At 48.3% G+C, this 18,296-nt stretch overlaps 1 protein-coding gene across 1 annotated transcript in view; it reads left to right on the forward strand.

Moving 5' to 3' along the window:
- Parva (parvin alpha) overlaps window positions 1-18,296 on the forward strand; it is a 172,535-nt gene that overhangs the window by 104,734 nt on the left and 49,505 nt on the right. The window contains exons 2-4 of the mRNA XM_045145426.1: window positions 13,485-13,574; window positions 13,654-13,724; window positions 16,063-16,165. Coding sequence (XP_045001361.1) covers window positions 13,485-13,574; window positions 13,654-13,724; window positions 16,063-16,165 — 264 coding nt within the window. The remainder of the gene's footprint in view (window positions 1-13,484; window positions 13,575-13,653; window positions 13,725-16,062; window positions 16,166-18,296) is intronic.

The raw sequence follows: 18,296 nt of genomic DNA on the forward strand, positions 1-18,296 counted from the left end.
GAGGCTTGGGGTGCCTCATCTCCACCCAGAGCCGCAGGTGGTGACTGGGGGTAGGGAGGATCATTCCTTGTTACAGTCCTGGGGCCACACTGAAATTTGCTCAATTGCCAAAACAGAGGGGATTCCAAAATGTCAGGCCTGGGCTGCACATGGCTGTGGGGAAGGGAAAAGGGGAGAACTGCTCTCTTGAAGTCTAATAAGAAGAATATGTTCCCATCCCAGATTCTTTTCTAAAAGTATGGTCTTTATCTCCCACTAGTCTCCTGGGGGTTTCCTTCTGGTAGAGAAACCCTCAAGCCCCCAAGTGGAAGTGACACCTACCACAGCCACCTCTATGCCACCCAGCTCCAATGGGCAGTACAGGTCCCACTGTAACCACATCCTCGTCCACTTTTTCAGGCTGGGGTCCAGCTTCTGGAGCCTTTCCAACTACACTCACTATAGCTCAGAAGCATGGAGACATAGTTCCTGAGTTTGTCGAGACTTGTGGGATGTCTCCTCCAGGTGGCTCTCAGAAGTGGAGCCAGGTACCTGTAAGAAAGCAGTCCAGTGGAATCCTTCTAGCTCCTCCACATCTCCTTGGGTCACTGCCACCCACACCCTGTCCCCTGAGACTCCTTTCCCGCTACCCAGTCATGACAGCTGATACATCTGGAAAGGAGATGGACAACTGTTAAGGGCTTCTGGGAGTCTTGTGAGGGAAATCTCTGATCTTTCCTGACTGTGGGCTTCCTTATCTGTGGTTGAGAAAATGTATAGCATAACGTGGGCCCTGGCTTGCACATCCATCTGTGCACAGACATCCACAACCAACCTATCCTTCCCTTCCTCCTCTTTCCTCCCCTGCCCCTCCCCTCCCTTCCTCCCTTTTCTTTTCTCTCCCTCCCTCCCTTGCTTCCTTCTTTGCTTCCTTCCTTTCTTCCTTACTCCCTCCCTCCACTCCAGCCTCTCTCCCTTCCCTCCCTTCTCATTGCCGGGACAAAACAGAACCACGGGGAAAACAATCCTACCTCCTAGAAATAAGCTATGTTAACGTCATATATTTGCTCACTAGCATTTCTAGGCCTGATTCACATTACCTAACCACCCCATAGCTGCTGGACACTTGGGGAATTTCCATGTTTGGGGGAAGCAGTGGCTGGGTTTGAAAGGTTGCGTTCTGTTAGACGGAATAGGGCCAACATATAAGGTAGTGTTAGGATTGTGAGATCTGGAGCTAGCTGGCCTGACATCAAATCTGAGCTGTACTTTCCAGTTCTGTGGCCTTGATCAAGTGAAATAACCTCTCTGGACCGTATGTTCTTCATCTGTTAAGTGGGAAATTATTGTGAAGCTTAACTGGATGTGTGTGTGTGTACATGCATGTACCACATCTACATGCCTGGTCCAAGAGAGGTACAAGTGGTGTACTTTCTCACCATCAGTGAGTTTCTGCAATGGCACCCCTTCACCCTAAACCACTGATGCTGGCTGTTCAGACAAACCATGGCCCAGTTCTCCAACAGACTGACCCAGTCCAAACATAGCCTTGCTTACCAGCCAGGCTCAGCTGCAACTTGTATGGAGTAGTCAAGTAGCTGAAACACCCTTTTGTAAGCACCATGGAGCCACAGAAAAAATAAATGAACAGCTGTTCCAAGTTAATAAATAAGGATAGAGACTTGAAGGTCAAAGACCCACACAGAAAGAGGTGCTGAAGGGAAACTTGACTGAGACAGGTGACGAGTCTCAGACATATACCTCCCCCCGGGGCAGCACTGTGGGGTCATGATTGGCTCAGAACTGCCTCGGGGCCGGGGGAGACCCTGGGGAGATAGCTCAGTCAGTAAGTGCTTGCCTTGCGAGCAGGAAGAACTGAGTTCAAGACCCAGTACCCAAGTAAATACCCATGTACTATGTCACACTTAGGGAGGCGGAGGCAGACGGATCCCTTTGAGTTCACTGGCTGGCTAAGTTTAGTAAATCAGTGAACTCCAGGTCTCAAAGAAGGTGGGCAGAAGTCCTCTGGCATCCACATGCACCCACGTAGGCATGTATGTCCAAAGACATTTGAACATGCATACTCACACACACATACACATACAAAAAGGGGGGAAAAGACAAGAGCTAGGGTCCTTATTGCATACAGTGCCATTGAGGACAGCATCCTCCAATCACTTAGTGACAGTGAGGGCCCTGGCTCTGTGGGGCTCTGGGGGCCACCAAAGTCAGTGTCCCATAGGAATTGGCCAGCCACCACCACCAGGGGCTCATCTGCCCGTGTGTGCACTCATGATTCCCAACACCAGAGATGTTCCCTCCATGATCAGGAGTCAGTGAGATAAGTAGGGCCAGTTCTAGGTCACTCCCTGCCCCACACTAGACATGCTTAAGGCACGTGGACTCACCCGTGCACAGTAACGTCATGAGTCCCCCTGTACGCCAGGATGGCGCATGTACATGACCGTCTGTTTGAGTAGACGCTAAAACCAAGACAGGAGTGTGGCTCTCTGTCCAGAAAGAGCACAGGCCGTAGCGAAGCACAGTGATGTGTTGTTCGCGTGGAGCCCCTGGGCCCTCTGTGCCTTCCTGTGTTTAAATTGAACTACCATACCTTACTGAAGATCTCAACCAATGTTTGCATTCCGGATATTTTGACAGGCTGAAGCTAGCCAATGGTGCCTCCCTCTCCCTCTGAGCTTAGTGTCACATGCTGGGCTGAACCATGAAGTCACGCCCAGGGCCCATGTGTCTGGCCACCTTCCACCTCTGCAAAGATGGTGAAAGCCATCCAAAACAAAGACTTGGGTGGAAACTGTAGGACTCAAGGACTTCAGATTCTGCTGTCACTTCTCATCACAGCACCAGCCAATCTGTTTCCTTTTATTGGCTGGGCTCCCAGGCACGGATGTGGGACTTTGGTGACTAAACAGCTGTATGGCATACAGGAGAACGTGGCAATGACAAAGCTTCCCTTGTTGGAGAGTCTGGTTGGGACTTTCCCCTTACCTGGAGCAATCTCATAGGAAAGGAAGCAAACCCACATGTGGTAGGGAAAGGTGAGTATTAAGAACAGAACCTGGGCTGGAGAGATGGCTTAGCAGTTAAGACGCTTGCCTGAAAAGCTTAAGGACACGGGTTTGATTCTGCCACTCCCACGTAAGCCAGATGCACATGGTGGGGCATGCATCTGGAGTTCGTTTACAGTGACTAGAGGCCCTGGTGCACCCCATTCTCTGTCTCTCTCCTCCCCTTCTCTCTCCTCTCTCTCTCTCTCCCTAATAAATAAATAAAAATTAAAACTTAAAAAAAAAAAATAACAGAACCTGTCCTCTCAGCGGCCATGGTAGACAAACAACAGTCTACCTAGAATGTCCACGTCCTGACTCCTGGGCTTTGCAAATGGTACCTTACGTGGCAGTAGGAATAAGGGTTAGGGTAGGATTTGGGGTGCTAATCAGATGATACTAAATAGTTTGTACTGGCCTGGACTAATCAGGTGGACTTAGTATAGGACCTAGTATAGGAAATGGACAAGGGCAGCAGAAGAGAAGGTCAGAGCGACGCCAATAGGAAGGTTTCGCCCATCCTCCCATGCTGCCTTTGAAGATGGCCAAAGGGGACCACATGGCCAGGGATATAGACAACCACTCAAAGCTAGAAAAGGGAAGAAAATGAGTCACCCTCCAAAGACGCAGGGCACAGTCCTGCTGACCCCTCGCTTTAGTCCAGTGAGTCCCATATGAGACTTCTACAAATGTCTTTTGGTTCTTTTTTTTTCCATACTAGGAGTTGAACCCAGGGCCTTCCACATACATACCAGGCAAAAGCTTTGCCACTGAGCCATATCCTCAGTCCCTCATGTTCTAACCTATGGGAAAAGGGTTTGTTTCCAGCTTATAGTTTCCCGGGGAGGTTTCCTCATGGCAGGAGAAGGCTGGCGGGAGCAGACAGCCAGGCTTCACACCTCCACATCAGCAGACAGGAAACAGAGCGAGTGAGCCGAGTGTGGCAAGTGGGGCTGGGCTTGAACACCCCAAGACCCATCTCAGCAAGGCTCCACCTCCACAGGGTCCACAAACTTCCCAAACACCAGCTGGGGATTGAGTATGAGGCCTAATTGTAAACACATGAGTCTGTGGGGGACATTTTATATTTAAACCACCACAGCTGGCACTGAGGATTGTCACTTTAAAAAATGTTATTAGGGCTGGAGGACGCTTGCCTGTGAAGCCTAAGGACCCCGGTTCGAGGCTCGGTTCCCCAGGTCCCACGTTAGCCAGATGCACAAGGGGGTGTACGCATATGGAGTTCGTTTGCAGAGGCTGGAAGCCCTGGTGCGCCCATTCTCTCCCTCTCCCTCTATCTGTCTTTCTCTCTGTGTCTGTCGCTCTCAAATAAATAAACAAAAAATTTTAAAAAAATGTTATTAAAGCCAGCCTGGTGGCGCACACATTTAATCCCAACACTCGGGAGGCAGAGGTAGGAGGATTGCGGAGAGTTTGAGGCTACCCTGAGACTCAATAGTGAATTCCAGGTCAGCCTGGGCCAGAATGAGACCCTACCTCGAAAAACCACAAAAAAGAAAAAGAAAGAAAAGAAAAAGAGAGAGAGAGAGAGAGAAAATGGGCACACAAGGGTCTCTAACCACAGCAAACAAACTCCAAACACTTGCACCACCTTGTGCATCTGGCTTACGTGGGACCTGGAGAACTGAACCTGGGTCCTTAGGCTTCACAGGCAAGCACCTTAACCACTAAGCCATGTCTCCATCCCGAGGATTGCCATTTTTTAGCTTTTGCCATTGTGATATGCATGTGGTGACATCTTGTTTTAATTAGTCATTCCCCAGTGACAAGTGCCTGTTTGCCGTCTATACATTTCTTTTATTCTGTTTAGACCTTTTGCCCATTCTGTGGGTCAACAGTTGGTTTTGTGTTCACTTTTGAGAGTTATTTGCTTATGTTGCCTACAAGTCTTATCAGATAGATATTTTACAGATATTTTATCTCCCATGTATGGCTTGACTTTTCATTTTCTTAAACAGCTTCTTTCACAGAGTAGAACCTTTAATAAAGACCAACATCAAATCTTAGGTTAGAGAAAATTTCCCTGTTTTAGAAGTGTGTGTGTGTGTGTGTGTGTGTGTGTGTTTGCATCTGCTTTAGTTACTGATCCATCTCCTCAGACCCTAAATATCATGGACTTTTTAACCTCCACAACTGAGAGCTAAATGAATCTCTTTATAAAATACCTAACCTCTGGTGTTTTAATTAAAAAAAAAAAATTTCATTGAGAACTTCACTACCTGAGCATACTGTAATTTGATTGTATTTCTGTCCCTTTGCCCTCTTTTGTCCCCTTCCCACCACACCCCTATTCTCTGAGCGTCCTCCTCCTTCCAAGTAGTCTGTTGTGATGTCTCATTCCTTTTGTCCCCTCCATCCTCCGTGTCAGAGCGCCAGTGGGTTCAGAACCATCCAGGGCTTGTGGGACAGCAATTTGCTTTATATTGGGGTCTGTGCTAGTTTCCGGGTTGGGGGAAGGTATTCGCTCAGTGTCTAAATTGACTTTTCTGCATTTAGATATCCAGATGTAGGAGCATTTGTTAAAAAAAAAAAATACTGTCCTCTCAGCACGGAACTGACTTTCTTCTTCCCTGAGGATGAGCTGAGCCAGAGCCAGAGCTCAGCTGGTAGAAGGCTTGGCTCACGTGTGGGAAGCCCTGGATTTGATCCTGGCATCACATGAACTGCTGTGTGACCCATTTCCTGTAACCCCAACACTTGGGGGTGAACACTGGCAACTGTGAAATTCAAACCAAATCTGGGCTGCATGAGACCCTGGCTCAAAAAATAAAACAAGGGGGCTGGAGAGATGGCTTAGGGGTTAAGGGTTTGCTCATGAAGCCTAAGGACCCCAGTTTGAGACTCAATTCCCCAGTACCCACGTAAGCCAGATGCACAAGGTGGCGCATGCATCTGGAATTTGTTGGCAGTGTCTGGAGGCCCTGGTGCGCCCATTCTCTCTCCCTCTCTCTGCCTCTTTCTCTCTCTCTCACTCTCTAATCAAAAAAAAATTAATTTTTTATAAAAAATAAGGGTCCATTTATGCAGGTATCACTTCATTCACTTAGCCCATAAGCAGTGCTGTGTACTTCCTCTGAAGCAAGCCTGTGCCAGGTTAAAGACAGGACAGGTGTGAGAAGTGGTGACTGTGTCTGAGCACTGGGATACAGAGAGCCACTTGGGGTTCTTTGGGTACCCAGGCGTAGTCCAGGGTACAAGAAACCCAGTAGCTATTCTGTTCCTCCTAGGGGGAAGAGGGGTGGTTACCTTTAATTACAGATCCATTGTATCCACCCACCTTCATAATCCCAGTGTCCCCACATATTGATTAGGGAGGTTGAGCTCAAGGTTCAAGAAAACATATACCTTCCAGCTTAAACAGTAAGGGTATTTATTTATTTCCTAAATCAAGCCACATAGAACTAGGGTGGCTCCTGGGGAGGTACCTCACCAGTACCAATAGGAATCCCCTTCCTGGGCCAGGGAGATGGCTTGGTGTATAAATTACTTGCTACTCAAGCCTGGGTGCCCATATTCAGATTCCCTAGCCCCCACATAAAAAGCTGCCAAGTGTGGTGGTACACACCTTTAATCCCTGCACTGGCTGGGGGGGGGGGGGGGTCAGAGAGTTGGCTGAGATAGGAGGATCACCATGTGTTCAAGGCCAGCTTGGGGTACAGAGTGAGTCCCAGGTCTGCCTGGGCTAGAGTGAGACCCTGTCTTGCAAACAAAGAAGGCTGGAAGCCTTGGCAGGCTTCTGTAATCCCAGCATGCTGACAGGAAGACAGGAGGCCAAGACAGGAGACCTTCCCAGGAGCCTGACCACCAGCTTGCCTGCTAATGCAGCAGCGCACAACCATGCTGGTGACAAACCGTGTCAGCACCTGAAAGTTGTTTGCAGCAGCTGAAGGCCCTGGTGCGTCCATTCGTATTCTCTCTCTCTCAATCTCTCAAGTAAATAAAATGCAATAAAATAATAAGTAAATAAACAAAAGATGTCTTGTCTTCCTGGGGACTCTCAATGGAGGAGAACTTCCTAGAAGCTTCTGGAAATTTCTTCTCACAGCTCAGTGACTGGAATTTACCATACGATAGAGTCCCCTCTTCAGTCAGGATCTCACCTGGAATTTTAAGAGGGGGAAGTTAGACACTAGGCCAAAATGAATTCTCTCAATCAAAGGAATAAGTTGAGGAAGAAAACAAAAATGTCAGGGAAGATTGTTTTAGATCTAATTGCAGGGAAGGGGGGGGCACGTAACATCCAACAGCTGATGACAATCGAAACAGGATTCGAACCCTGCCCTTGCGAACTCCTAAGTGTGCTTTCTGCCGGACAGCTGAACCCAGCATCGGATCCCATTTTCTGGAGAGAGAGAAACAGGAGAGCCCCTATCTGGGGGTGAGTGCCTCAGGAGTCAGGCGCCCTCCCACCTCCCCAGCCGGGCCTTCAGCCAGCCATTTAAGCTGTTTATGACATTATGACTAATGGCATTGCGAGACCCTGGGAGCTGCGCTCGGCCTGTGGGAGGATAAACAGCTCTTGGGTCTGTGCTGAGCAAACCCACTCACAGCTCTTTGTCTGTCTGCAAGCGCTGGGATTGGTCCTGGGGCTTCTGCTGAGCCCTACCAGGGTTTAATAGAAAGGCACTGTCCAAAGCAGGCGGGCTGTTTTGGGAAAGTAGCCACTAATGGGGCCCTGTAGGGCAGGGACAAGGCCCAGTCTGGGCAGTTTGCATATTCACTTTTACAAACAGTTGGCCGAGAGTCAGCAGTTAATGGAATGGGAATGATGATCAGTTCCTCCAAAACCCATTTCCAATTGCAAACGTATCCCAGCCTTTCCTCTAGAGTTTGTTATGTCTCTGTGAGTGGATTAAGGAGGCAGGGCAGAGGGAGGGCTCAAACTCCACATTCTTTCCTGGGAACACATTTCCAACCACTGCTTATGCTAGGGATCCCATTCAGACCCACCTTTAGGAAACCTGGCCGCGTTGAATATGGCTTTTCTCATCACACTATAGAGATGTTTAAAGACCTCTATGTTTACACATGGGCTCCAACTGTATCAGTCTTGTGGCTTTTTATCCCTTAAAGTATACAGACAGGTTGCTCACACCTGTAGTCCCCCCGAGAAGAATTGCCATGAGCTTGAAGCCAGCCTGGGCTACATAGCAAGATTTTTGTCTCAGAACAAAAACTGCAAGGTGGAAATAAGCTACCTGAGAAATGTGTGTGCATACACACAGAGAATCAGGCTAAAAATCAGACTCAAGCGTAAACGGTTTCCACTCCCCACCTCGACCCCCAGACAATGGGAAGACCTTTCCATCCCGTCAACTACTTTGGTAAATTCTGTCTGCCCTAAAACCTGAGTATGGGAGTATGATCTTCACACTTATCCACAAATATTTCTAGACTATGTACCATGTTTAAGATATCATTTTAAGGGCTGGAGAGACAGTTTAGTAGTTAAAGCCCTTGCCTACAAAGCCTAAGGACCCAGGTTTGATTCCCCAGTACTCACATAAGCCAAATGCACAAGGTGGCATGTATATCTGGAGTGTTTGCAGTGTCTAGAGACCCTGACACACCCATTCTTTCTCTCTATGTGAAAAAATAAATGAATAAATAAAAGATACCATTTCAAGTACTAATAACAACACATCTTTACGTGGCTCTTACACAGGCACAGACACTCTTGAATATGTATATTAACTCATTTCATCATCTTTATTTTCACTCATTTTGCCAATGAGGAAATCGAGTCATGGGAAATTGATGAACTTGCTCCAAGCTGTCACATGGCTACAAAGTTGGAGATACCATATTTAGATCTACTCAGATGGCTCCGAAGCACTATACCATTTGGCCTCTTTAGGACTCTGATGTGAACAGAGGACAAGAAAAAAAAGTCAGTCCTTGGGCTGGAGACAGCTCAGATGGTAGAGTGCATGCCTAGCGTGCATAAAGCCATGGGTTCAACTCCCAGCACCACATAAACCATGGGTACAGTGGCCCGTTCCTGTAATCCCAGCACCTGGGAGGTAGAGGCAGGAGATTCTGAAGTTCAAGGTCATCTTGACAAAAAAAGAAAAAAAAGTCATTCCTCACCCAGTTACATTCTAGTAGAGAAAGCAGGTAAAACACATTATCAGTCATTATGTGGACTGGTGATGCGTTCTCTGATGACAGAGAGAGGCAGAGAGCGAGCAGGTCTCTTAAGTCATGGTAAAGAGGTTTATGATGGGAAACTACGGGAACAGTTAAGGCAGGCGGATAGGTGACACATTTCATAGAACATTCAAGATGTCTAGATGCATAGCAGCAATTAGGTGGGAGTGGTGAAACTATCAGAGGAAGTAGCAGGCCAGTTAGGAGGTGATTTTGATGGTCCAGATGAAAGGAAACTGACTTGAACCAGGAGGGTGATCGTGAGAGGGGGTTGGACACCGGCCCTGGCTTGGAGGTAGCGTCTAGGAAACTTGCCACTGTCTTTTATGCAAATGGTGAGGGAAAAGGAGAGATTCGTGGTTCCTTGGATTTTGGCTTTAACCACTGTATAAGAATAGAGAAAGCGGGCTGGAGAGATGGCTTAGAAGTTAAACGCCTGCCTGTGAAGCCTAAGGACCCCGGTTCGAGGCTCGATTCCCCAGGACCCACGTTAGCCAGATGCACAAGGGGCACACGTGTCTGGAATTCGTTTGCAGTGGCTGGAGGCCCTGGCACGCCCATTCTCTCTCTCTCCCTCTTTCTCTGTCGCACTCAAATAAATAAGAATAAACAACAACCAAAATTTTTTTAAAAAAAGAATAGAGAAAGAATTTTTTTTTTTAATTCTGTTATGGTGGGAGTGAGGATGTTGAAAAGTTCTATTCTGGATTTCTGAACTTCAGATCTCAGTGGATATAAGAATCACTTTAGGGCTGGCTACATGGCTTAGTGGTTAAGGCACTTCCTTCAAAGCCTAAGGACACAAGTTTGATTCCCCAGTTTGATACCCACATAAAGCCAGATGCATAAGGTGGTGCATGTGTCTGGAGTTTGTATGCAGTGGCTAGAGGCCCTGGCATATCTATTCTCTCTCTCTCTCTCTCTTTCTTACTGTCTCTCTCTTTCACTCTATCAGGCCCAAATTGGAGTTTTGTTTCCTTTTTCAATATTTTGATTTATTTATTTAAGATAGAGGCAGACAGAGAGAGTGAGAGAATGCATGCGCCAGCACCTCTTGCCACTGTAAATGAACTCCAGGTGTATGCACCACCACTTTGTGCATGTAGCTTTATGTGGGTACTGGGGAATCAAACTAGGGTCGGCAGGTTTTGCAAGCATGTGCCTTTAACCACTGAGCTGTAGGGTTTCTTTTTAAAAATAGAGTCTCCCTCTAGCCCAGGCTGACCTGGAATTCACTATGTAATGTCAGGGTGGCCTTGAAGTCATAGCAATCCTACCTCTGCCTCCCGAGTGCTAGCAATAAAGGTGTGTGCCACCATACCCGGCTTATTAATCTTTATTTTTTATCGGTTTCTCAAGGTAGGGTCTCGCTCTAGCCCAAGCTGGCCTGGAATTCACTCTGTAGTCTCAGAGTGGCCTCGAACTCAAGGCGATCCTCCTACCTCTGCCTCCCGAGTGCTGGGACTAAAGGCGTGCACCACCACACCCGCTCCCGGGCTGGAGTTTGAATGTGGACATCCTCAGCATTCAGATGAACAGGACCCTCTCAGAGCCCACCATCGATGGACTTCCTGTGTGGTCTCTGGCTCTGCAGTGGGCGACAGTAGGCAATAAATAATCACACACAGTAAGCAGTAAATAACCACATGCAGACCACCGAGCACATAAAATGAAGTTGAATCAACCATGGAGGGGATCCTTAGTGCACTGAATCTGAGCACCCATGGCTAGCCGCCACTGTATACACCCACGCGGGCCTGGGGCAGGAGCGCAGCTGGCCCACAGGAAGCCCGGCCTGCGTCAAGTCATTTTTGCCCCCGCCCTGTACGTGCACAGAAGAAATTGTTCAATAAAGCTGTGTTTCTCTGTGAGAACGTGACACAGGAGTTTGAGTTGTCTTTGAGAAGGGCAGAACTTTTCTCAACCGTTGGTTGGGCTGAAACTCAGAAGTTAGGGTTCAGGATGCTCACAGCCCCGCAAAACTTACCCTGAGTAACTCAGGGTCTTGTCTTACCAGTTTCATTTGTTTGTTGTTTATTTGTTATTTTTTTTTTCTGAGGTAGGGTCTCACTCTAGCCCAGACTGACCCAGATTTCACCGTGTAGTCTTAGGATGACCTTGAACTCATGGCGCTCCACCTACCTCTGCCTCCCAAGTGCTGGGTTTAAAGGCATGTGCCACCACACCTGGCATCTTATCAGTTTCAACACAAAAATCCACAGACCATAGAGGATGAAGTTTAGAAAGATTTTATTATAGAGCTTAAGAGAAGGACCGTGGCAGGGGTCCTGCCCAGGAGGAGGTTTCTAGAAATGGGAAAGCCTGCTAGAGACCCTGACTGGGGTCCTTCATGGGAGTTTCCTGGATAGGGAGTGGGTTGGGCAGTCTAATTCTCACACTAGGTACCTAGGTACTTTACAATCTTCCTAATGTCTTCTTGTCAGATTTTTAAAGGTGGGAAACTCCTCTGTAGAGAAAAAGACATAAGAAAAACACAGATCCTTACACACTCAAGGACATTTCTCCCTCAGTTTATTTGGGGGGGGCTTGCTACCCCTAAACTGTCTTAAAATCACTTGGAGAGTTTGGGGATTTAACTCAGTGGATAAGGCCCTCGTGTTAGTCTTCAGCACCAGACAAAATAATCACAAAAAGACAAAACAAAAAACAACAACAAAATCCAGCAGGACATGGTGGTGCACACCTTTAAATCCCAGCACTCAAGAGGCAGAGGTAGGAGGCTTTCCGTGAGTTCGAGGCCACCCTGAGACTACATAGTGAATTCCAAGTCACTCTGGGCTAAAGTGAGACCCTACCTCAAAAAAAAAAATAAAAATAAAAAAAGGAACTAAAATGACCTGGACAAGAACAAGTTGCTAGATCCAGAGGATGGTATCAGAAGAAATTGTGGAAGTCTAAGGAAGCAACTCTACTTACAAGAAAGTCCCATACTTATAGAATCATGGAGTCTTTGACAGTGTCCTTTGTCCTGTTTTGCTTTGGTTAATGAAGGAGGATTCTACAGGATGGTGGTTTAAAGAATTGGGGGATTTGAGACAGAGCCTGAGGGACGTCCCCTCGACTGCTGCCCAGGGCCTGCATGGCAGCTGCCTCAACCTCCCCCTCCACCAAGTGTCTGTCTCCTGTAGCTTTGGCTGGCCCACCTTTGGGAGGCTCGTGCCCTGTCCGGGCGCAGCTGTGCGTGTGAGTGCCTTGTGCTGACAACCAGGGAGACCAAAATAAATAAATAAAATGGAAAGATGGACAGTTGCTTTCATTAAGGTTGGTTGTGGCTGCTGTACTAGCTTCTTAAAATCCCCTGGTGACCAGTGCCTTCCGAGAAAATGGCCCTTCTGTGCTTAGTTGCTGAAAAGTGAAGGGCTGTAAGTCATGGCTTCTAGGACGGGTAAGCCAAGGTCAGCATGTGCCAAGTGGTCAGTGCACAGCTGGCTTGGAATAGCAATTTTTTTTCCCCAAAGTACAGGCAGGGGTTGGGTCCTGGGAAGAGAGCAGGCGGGGGAGGGGGAGACTCCCAGGGTCCCTGGCCCTTTTTAATGTTTCTTGCAGGACCGGAGATTATAGGTGTCTAGGATTTAGTAGTAAAGTGGAAGGTAGTTCGTTCTCACCCCGTGGAGCTGAGTTCTCAGCTACAGAAGTGGGGTTGGGGCGGGGGGTATCTGTCCCCAAGTTCCACAGTTCATGAGCACTCAGTGGCCCATAGCAGAGGCCAAGGATGAGGCTGGGACTAAGATGTCCCCATGCAGCAGGAAGGGCTGGATATAGGAGAGAGGGCAGATAATCGGAAGACTATCCTAGGGAAGCCAGCCCAGGAGAAGTTGAATTGCGGATGAAAAGGGTTAAGGAGATAAAGAGCCTAAAATTGGTGTTCTCCTTGACCCAGTCCACAGTTGATGGGGGGGTGCCCTACAGTGACCCTGGGAGGAGGGCCAAAGGCAGAAGCCTCCGGAGGGAGTCGTGCCCACACAACTCCTGAGAGAAGGCAGACTTCTGCAGTGGGCGAAGTCATTCCTCTTTCTCAGGAAAGCAGAGGTGACAGGCAGAAAAGGTGAGATGAAAGGGACAATTAAGTCCTTTTAGCAAGGAGAGGCCACCGATCGATTGCAGACTGAGTAACAACTGTAATCTACCCTCATGGGTTTTTTTTTCACCCTCAATATCAATATTGAACACGTGTACTGTAGATTCCCATGCCCCGCCCCCACCTCAGGCAGACTGAGAGGTGACCAGGCTCTCCTTGTCTTCCAGTGTCTGAGCTCCAGGAGGAAGGAATGAACGCCATCAACCTGCCCCTCAGTCCCATCCCCTTCGAGCTGGACCCTGAGGACACCATGCTGGGTAACTGTCCTTGCCTATGGGTTAACTTGGTACCGTCAGCATACATTGTCACTCCACTCAACTCCTTCTCTTCTTCTAGAGGAGAATGAGGTGCGCACAATGGTGGATCCAAACTCTCGCAGTGACCCCAAGCTTCAAGAGCTGATGAAGGTAAGAAAAGACGAGCAGGGGCCTGGAGAGATGGCTTAGCGGTTAAGGCATTGGCCTAAAAAGCCAAAGGATCCTGGTTCAACTCCCTAGGACTCATGTAAGCTAGATGAACAAGGGGATGCATGCATCTGGAGTTCATTTGCAATGGCTGGAGGCCCTGACATGCCCATTCTCTTTCTGTCTTTCTCTCCCTGCCTCTTTCTCTCTGTCAAATAAATAATATATTTTAAAAATATTTTTAAAAAACAAAAAGCTGAGGAGAGGCTCGGGGTTCCCACCCCAGCTTTGCAGGTGTCTGTAGATAACCTGTGTTTTGTTGTTGTTGTTGTTGTTTATTTGTTTGTTTTGTGTGTGTGTGTGTGTTGCAAGCAGAGAGATAGAGAATGGGCACACAGGACCTCTTGCCACTGCAAACAAACTACAGATTCACGAGCCACTTTGTGCCTCTGGCTTTCCTTGGGTGCTGGGGAATCAAACCCAGGCCAGGCTTTGCAAGCAAGTGCCTGTAACTTCTGAACCAGTGCCAAGTCCACCTGCTCTGTGCAGGTGCCAAGAAGGCCACAGCAGAGAGAAGAGCTGCTCCCCGGCAGCTCACGGTCAAATACTGACCAGGACAGTGTGTGACGATGGCCGTGGTATTGTCATGAACATGAGGAAAGTGATGACAAACAGCTCCCTTTTGCCAGGATCTGAGGTTCGAAGTCAGCTGCTGCTTTCCTTAAGGAGCCTCCCATCTCAATTAACTTAATCTACATATTCCTCATAGGCCTAGAAATTTGTTTCCTTGGTGATTCTACATCCTGTCAAATTGACAACGGAGATTAGCCAGCACAGAAGGGAAGGGCGGGGAGGGAGAGGACCAGCAGAAAGCTCAAAGGTAGCCAAGCTATTGAAAAGCAGACCCAGGGTGTTGTCCCAGGACTGAGGTTTCCTCAGTGGAACAGTTACGTGAGATTCGGTCCGTGTTGGGAGGTACTGCGTGATTGAGGGCGGCCTTCTCAGGGGCGATGTGTAAATGCCCCTCTGCATCTGAGCTGTCTGTGCCTCCTGCCAGAGGCTACAAAAAGAGAAGGTGGCCTGGGCTTGCTGCCCTGCATCCTGCACATCCTGGGCCACAATCTGAACCCCACAGTGATTCTAGGCTACAAACATTGATCATCTGGAACTTTCTTGACACCCTCTGTGTAGTACCCACAGATGTGGCAGTTGTCAGTATAAGCCACCACCCTTTCCAAGTGTCTTAAAGGGTTAAAGGGAGAATGCTTGTTTGGTTTGGTTTGTTTGTTTTGGTTTTGGTTTGGCTTGGTTTTTCAAGGTAGGGTCTCACTCTAGCCCAGGCTGACCTGGAATTCACTATGTAGTCTCAAGGTGGCCTCGAACTCACAGTGATCCTGTCTCTGCCATCCAAGTGCTGGGACTAAAGGCATGTGCCACTGTGCCCAGCAAGGAAGAATGCTTGCTATACCAGTGGCCCTTGTCATAGGTGATTCTTTTCCACCACCTAACATAGGAGGTCCCTTCCTCTCGGTTTCATAGCGAGGGAACCAGCTGCTCAGAGGAGATATCTAGCTTTCCTCGGATTCACAGATCAGGGAGATGGACGGACACACACGAGTTCATAGGTAACAGAATCTATGCGCACAAGGCTATCGGCATTCCAGACTTCACCGAGGGAGCAGACAGGCGTAGTTCATGGACAACAGAGATCTGCAAGCACACAGGCCCGTAGGTGACAGTGACTGATACATAAACAAGTTAGTGGGTGACACTGGGGTTTCAACCCACTTGCACAACTTTGGAGCCCAGCCCTTTGTGTGGCATGAAGGCCACACACTGTGAGAGCGCTACTTGCCATTGAGGGAAGGCCTGGCAGGACCAAAAGGGATTCTTAGAATCACTGGTGGTGTCCATGCTAGAAGGGCTCACCTCTGCAAATACATGGGACCCCGGGGCTTCACTCTGAGACCTACCACTTGGTCCTGAGGCCACTCTGCTGCCTTTAAAGCAGAAATACAGGGGCACAAGAGATGGCTCATCAGTTAAGGTGCCTCCTTGCAAAACCTGGGTTCAATTCCCCAGTACCCACGTACAGCTAGATGCACAAAGTGGCACATGAATCTGGAGTTCATTTGCAGGGGCTGGAGGCCCATGGTGTGCCCATTCTGTCTGTCTTTCTCTTCTCTCTCTGCTTGCAAATGAATAAATAAAAATATTTTTAAAAAAACAGCAGAAGTTCACATAGATTTCAGTTGTCCAGCATAAGAAAGCTGGTCTCTAAGAAAATATCCTACAACTCTTCTCTGATTCTCATTCTCTGTCTCTCTTCTCTCTTCTCTAGGTACTGATTGACTGGATTAATGACGTGTTGGTTGGAGAAAGAATCATTGTGAAAGACCTGGCCGAAGATCTATACGACGGTCAAGTTCTGCAGAAACTCTTCGGTAGGAAATGGGCGGGGGTGGTGTGAGGGTGATCGCTTACAGCTAGCTGGGAGTCATCCTCAGGTCACAGCAAGCCCCAAGAGGAGCTTTGAGCATGTAGGATGGGACAACTGAGCTTTGCAGGTTTAGATGGCTCTTAGAATGTGTTTTAGGTGGTGGAATTGCAAAGGAAGTCGTGGTAACCAGGTGGACCTCCTCCCTGGCCATCCGGGGACATCAGCTAGGTCAATGAACAGCCATAAAGCAGGTCTCACCCTCTCCAGGAAACTGTGCTTATGGCCTCTAGGTGTATTGACATGTGTGGGATGTGAATTTGTGATTTTGGGCATGTGTTGTTCATGGAGATGTGTTCCTGTGTGATCTATGGACATGGGTGTGTATGTCTTCCTCTGATCCATGGGCATGTGTGTGGCTCTTTGTGATCTCTGAGCCTGTGTGCCCTGTGACCTATGGACTTGTGCCTTGATGGACCTCTGCTGCCTATGGGTATGTGTGAAGGTGTTCCTTCATGGTCAGTTAACCTGTATATGTGTGTCCTTGTGTGATCTATGCATGTGTGTGTCCACCTCTTCATGATCTATAGACACACATATTTTTGCCTGTCATATTATAAAACTGTGGGTGTGGTCCCCACATGTCCCTCTGTGTGTGGGCTGGGTGTCAGTAGGTGTGAGCGTGTGTCTCTGGGCTGTCAGGATTCTGTGTGTCTCTGTACACCCCAGTAACCGTGTATGCCCCCCACCCTCGGGTAACTTTCCCAGCTATCCATGTGAAAAACCTAAGGCAAACAGGGAAGGGCAGGATAGCTCAGTAGCGCCTGAGACTGTAGGCATGAGCCACCACTCCTGGCTGGTCCCCCAACATTTCCAGAAAAGATAGTCACCCCGTGTGAGTATCTGTGTGCAGACATGTATGCTCCCTGATCTATAGGTACCCACACTTCTCTGTAAGACATCCCATGTTGTTTGTCATTCATGTAAATGCATGTGGCTTTTAGGTTGAGAGCCCATGTCTCATTTATTTTTCCAGTTTTCACCAGCCCTGTCAGGTTGCCTAGCACTTAATCAATGTATATTAGATAAATGAACAGCTAATATACAATGTAGTAATTTCTAGGAAGCTAAACTGATTTAGTCCTCAAACATCAATATTAATGAGTGTTAATATTTAAAGGCTGAAAACGCCAAATGCAGAATGGAGATGGGAAAGCATTGACATACATAGCCGTGGAGGTGTGAGCCCGCTAAGCATCTTCTCGGGTGACTGTGGCTCTGGGCCCCTCCAGCAAATTCCCAGTCCAGGATCACCAACTGTTTTTAAGTGTTCTGGGCTTGGCTTTCTAAGCAAAAGTGGAACATGGCCACGAAGTAATGGCACGTGGCATGGAGCAATCCTGCCTCTGGGGAAAGTTACAAAAGGGCCTCACAGCTGTGCGGCTCCGGGTCACCAATACGACCACATGACATGGCTTGCGCTGTTAGCCTTCATGACGAAAAACTGATTTATGGCGGAGGTCACGCTCCTTTTATAAACTTCAGGTCAGTTCTCCCTGGGTCTCCGCATTATAAACTTACAGACAGGCTATCCAGGTGGAGAGGACCAGTTCTCAGGAAAATGAATGGCTCAGGAGCACCTGGGAAAGATGATTCTAGAGACAAGTTTGAGTGATCCCAAGATCTTCAGTTTCCTTCAAGCTATTTTTTCCTGATTTTTAAAAAAGTATTAATTCATGAAGTATATACTTTGTAGGGACACAGCATGTGTTGGTACCATCATTTTCCTCCTCCCTGCCCCCATTCTGCTTGAGACCCTCCTCAGTGGGGTTGCTGGAATTCACCATGGGGTCGTGAGCTATGCGTTGTGAGAGGAGCAGTCGGTCATTGCGGAGGGCAGAAGCCGGGCAGTGCCTCTGGATATGCCCTTCCCACCTGTGGCCCTAACAAACTGCCTGCCCCTCTTTTGCAAAACGCCCTGGGCTGTGGTTGGGTGTGTTTTCAGTCTACTTCAGTGTTAAGCTCTCAGCAGTTTCTGGATCTTGGCTTGTGCTGAGTATCCCGTTTCTCCGTCACCCCGGCCCAGGGCAGGCTCACCATGGAAGCGGCACTTTTGCTCACCTCACCGAGTCCCCTGT

The sequence above is a fragment of the Jaculus jaculus genome, chromosome 3 (genome assembly GCF_020740685.1).
Source record: "Jaculus jaculus isolate mJacJac1 chromosome 3, mJacJac1.mat.Y.cur, whole genome shotgun sequence".
NCBI classification, from domain to species: Eukaryota; Metazoa; Chordata; class Mammalia; order Rodentia; family Dipodidae; genus Jaculus; species Jaculus jaculus.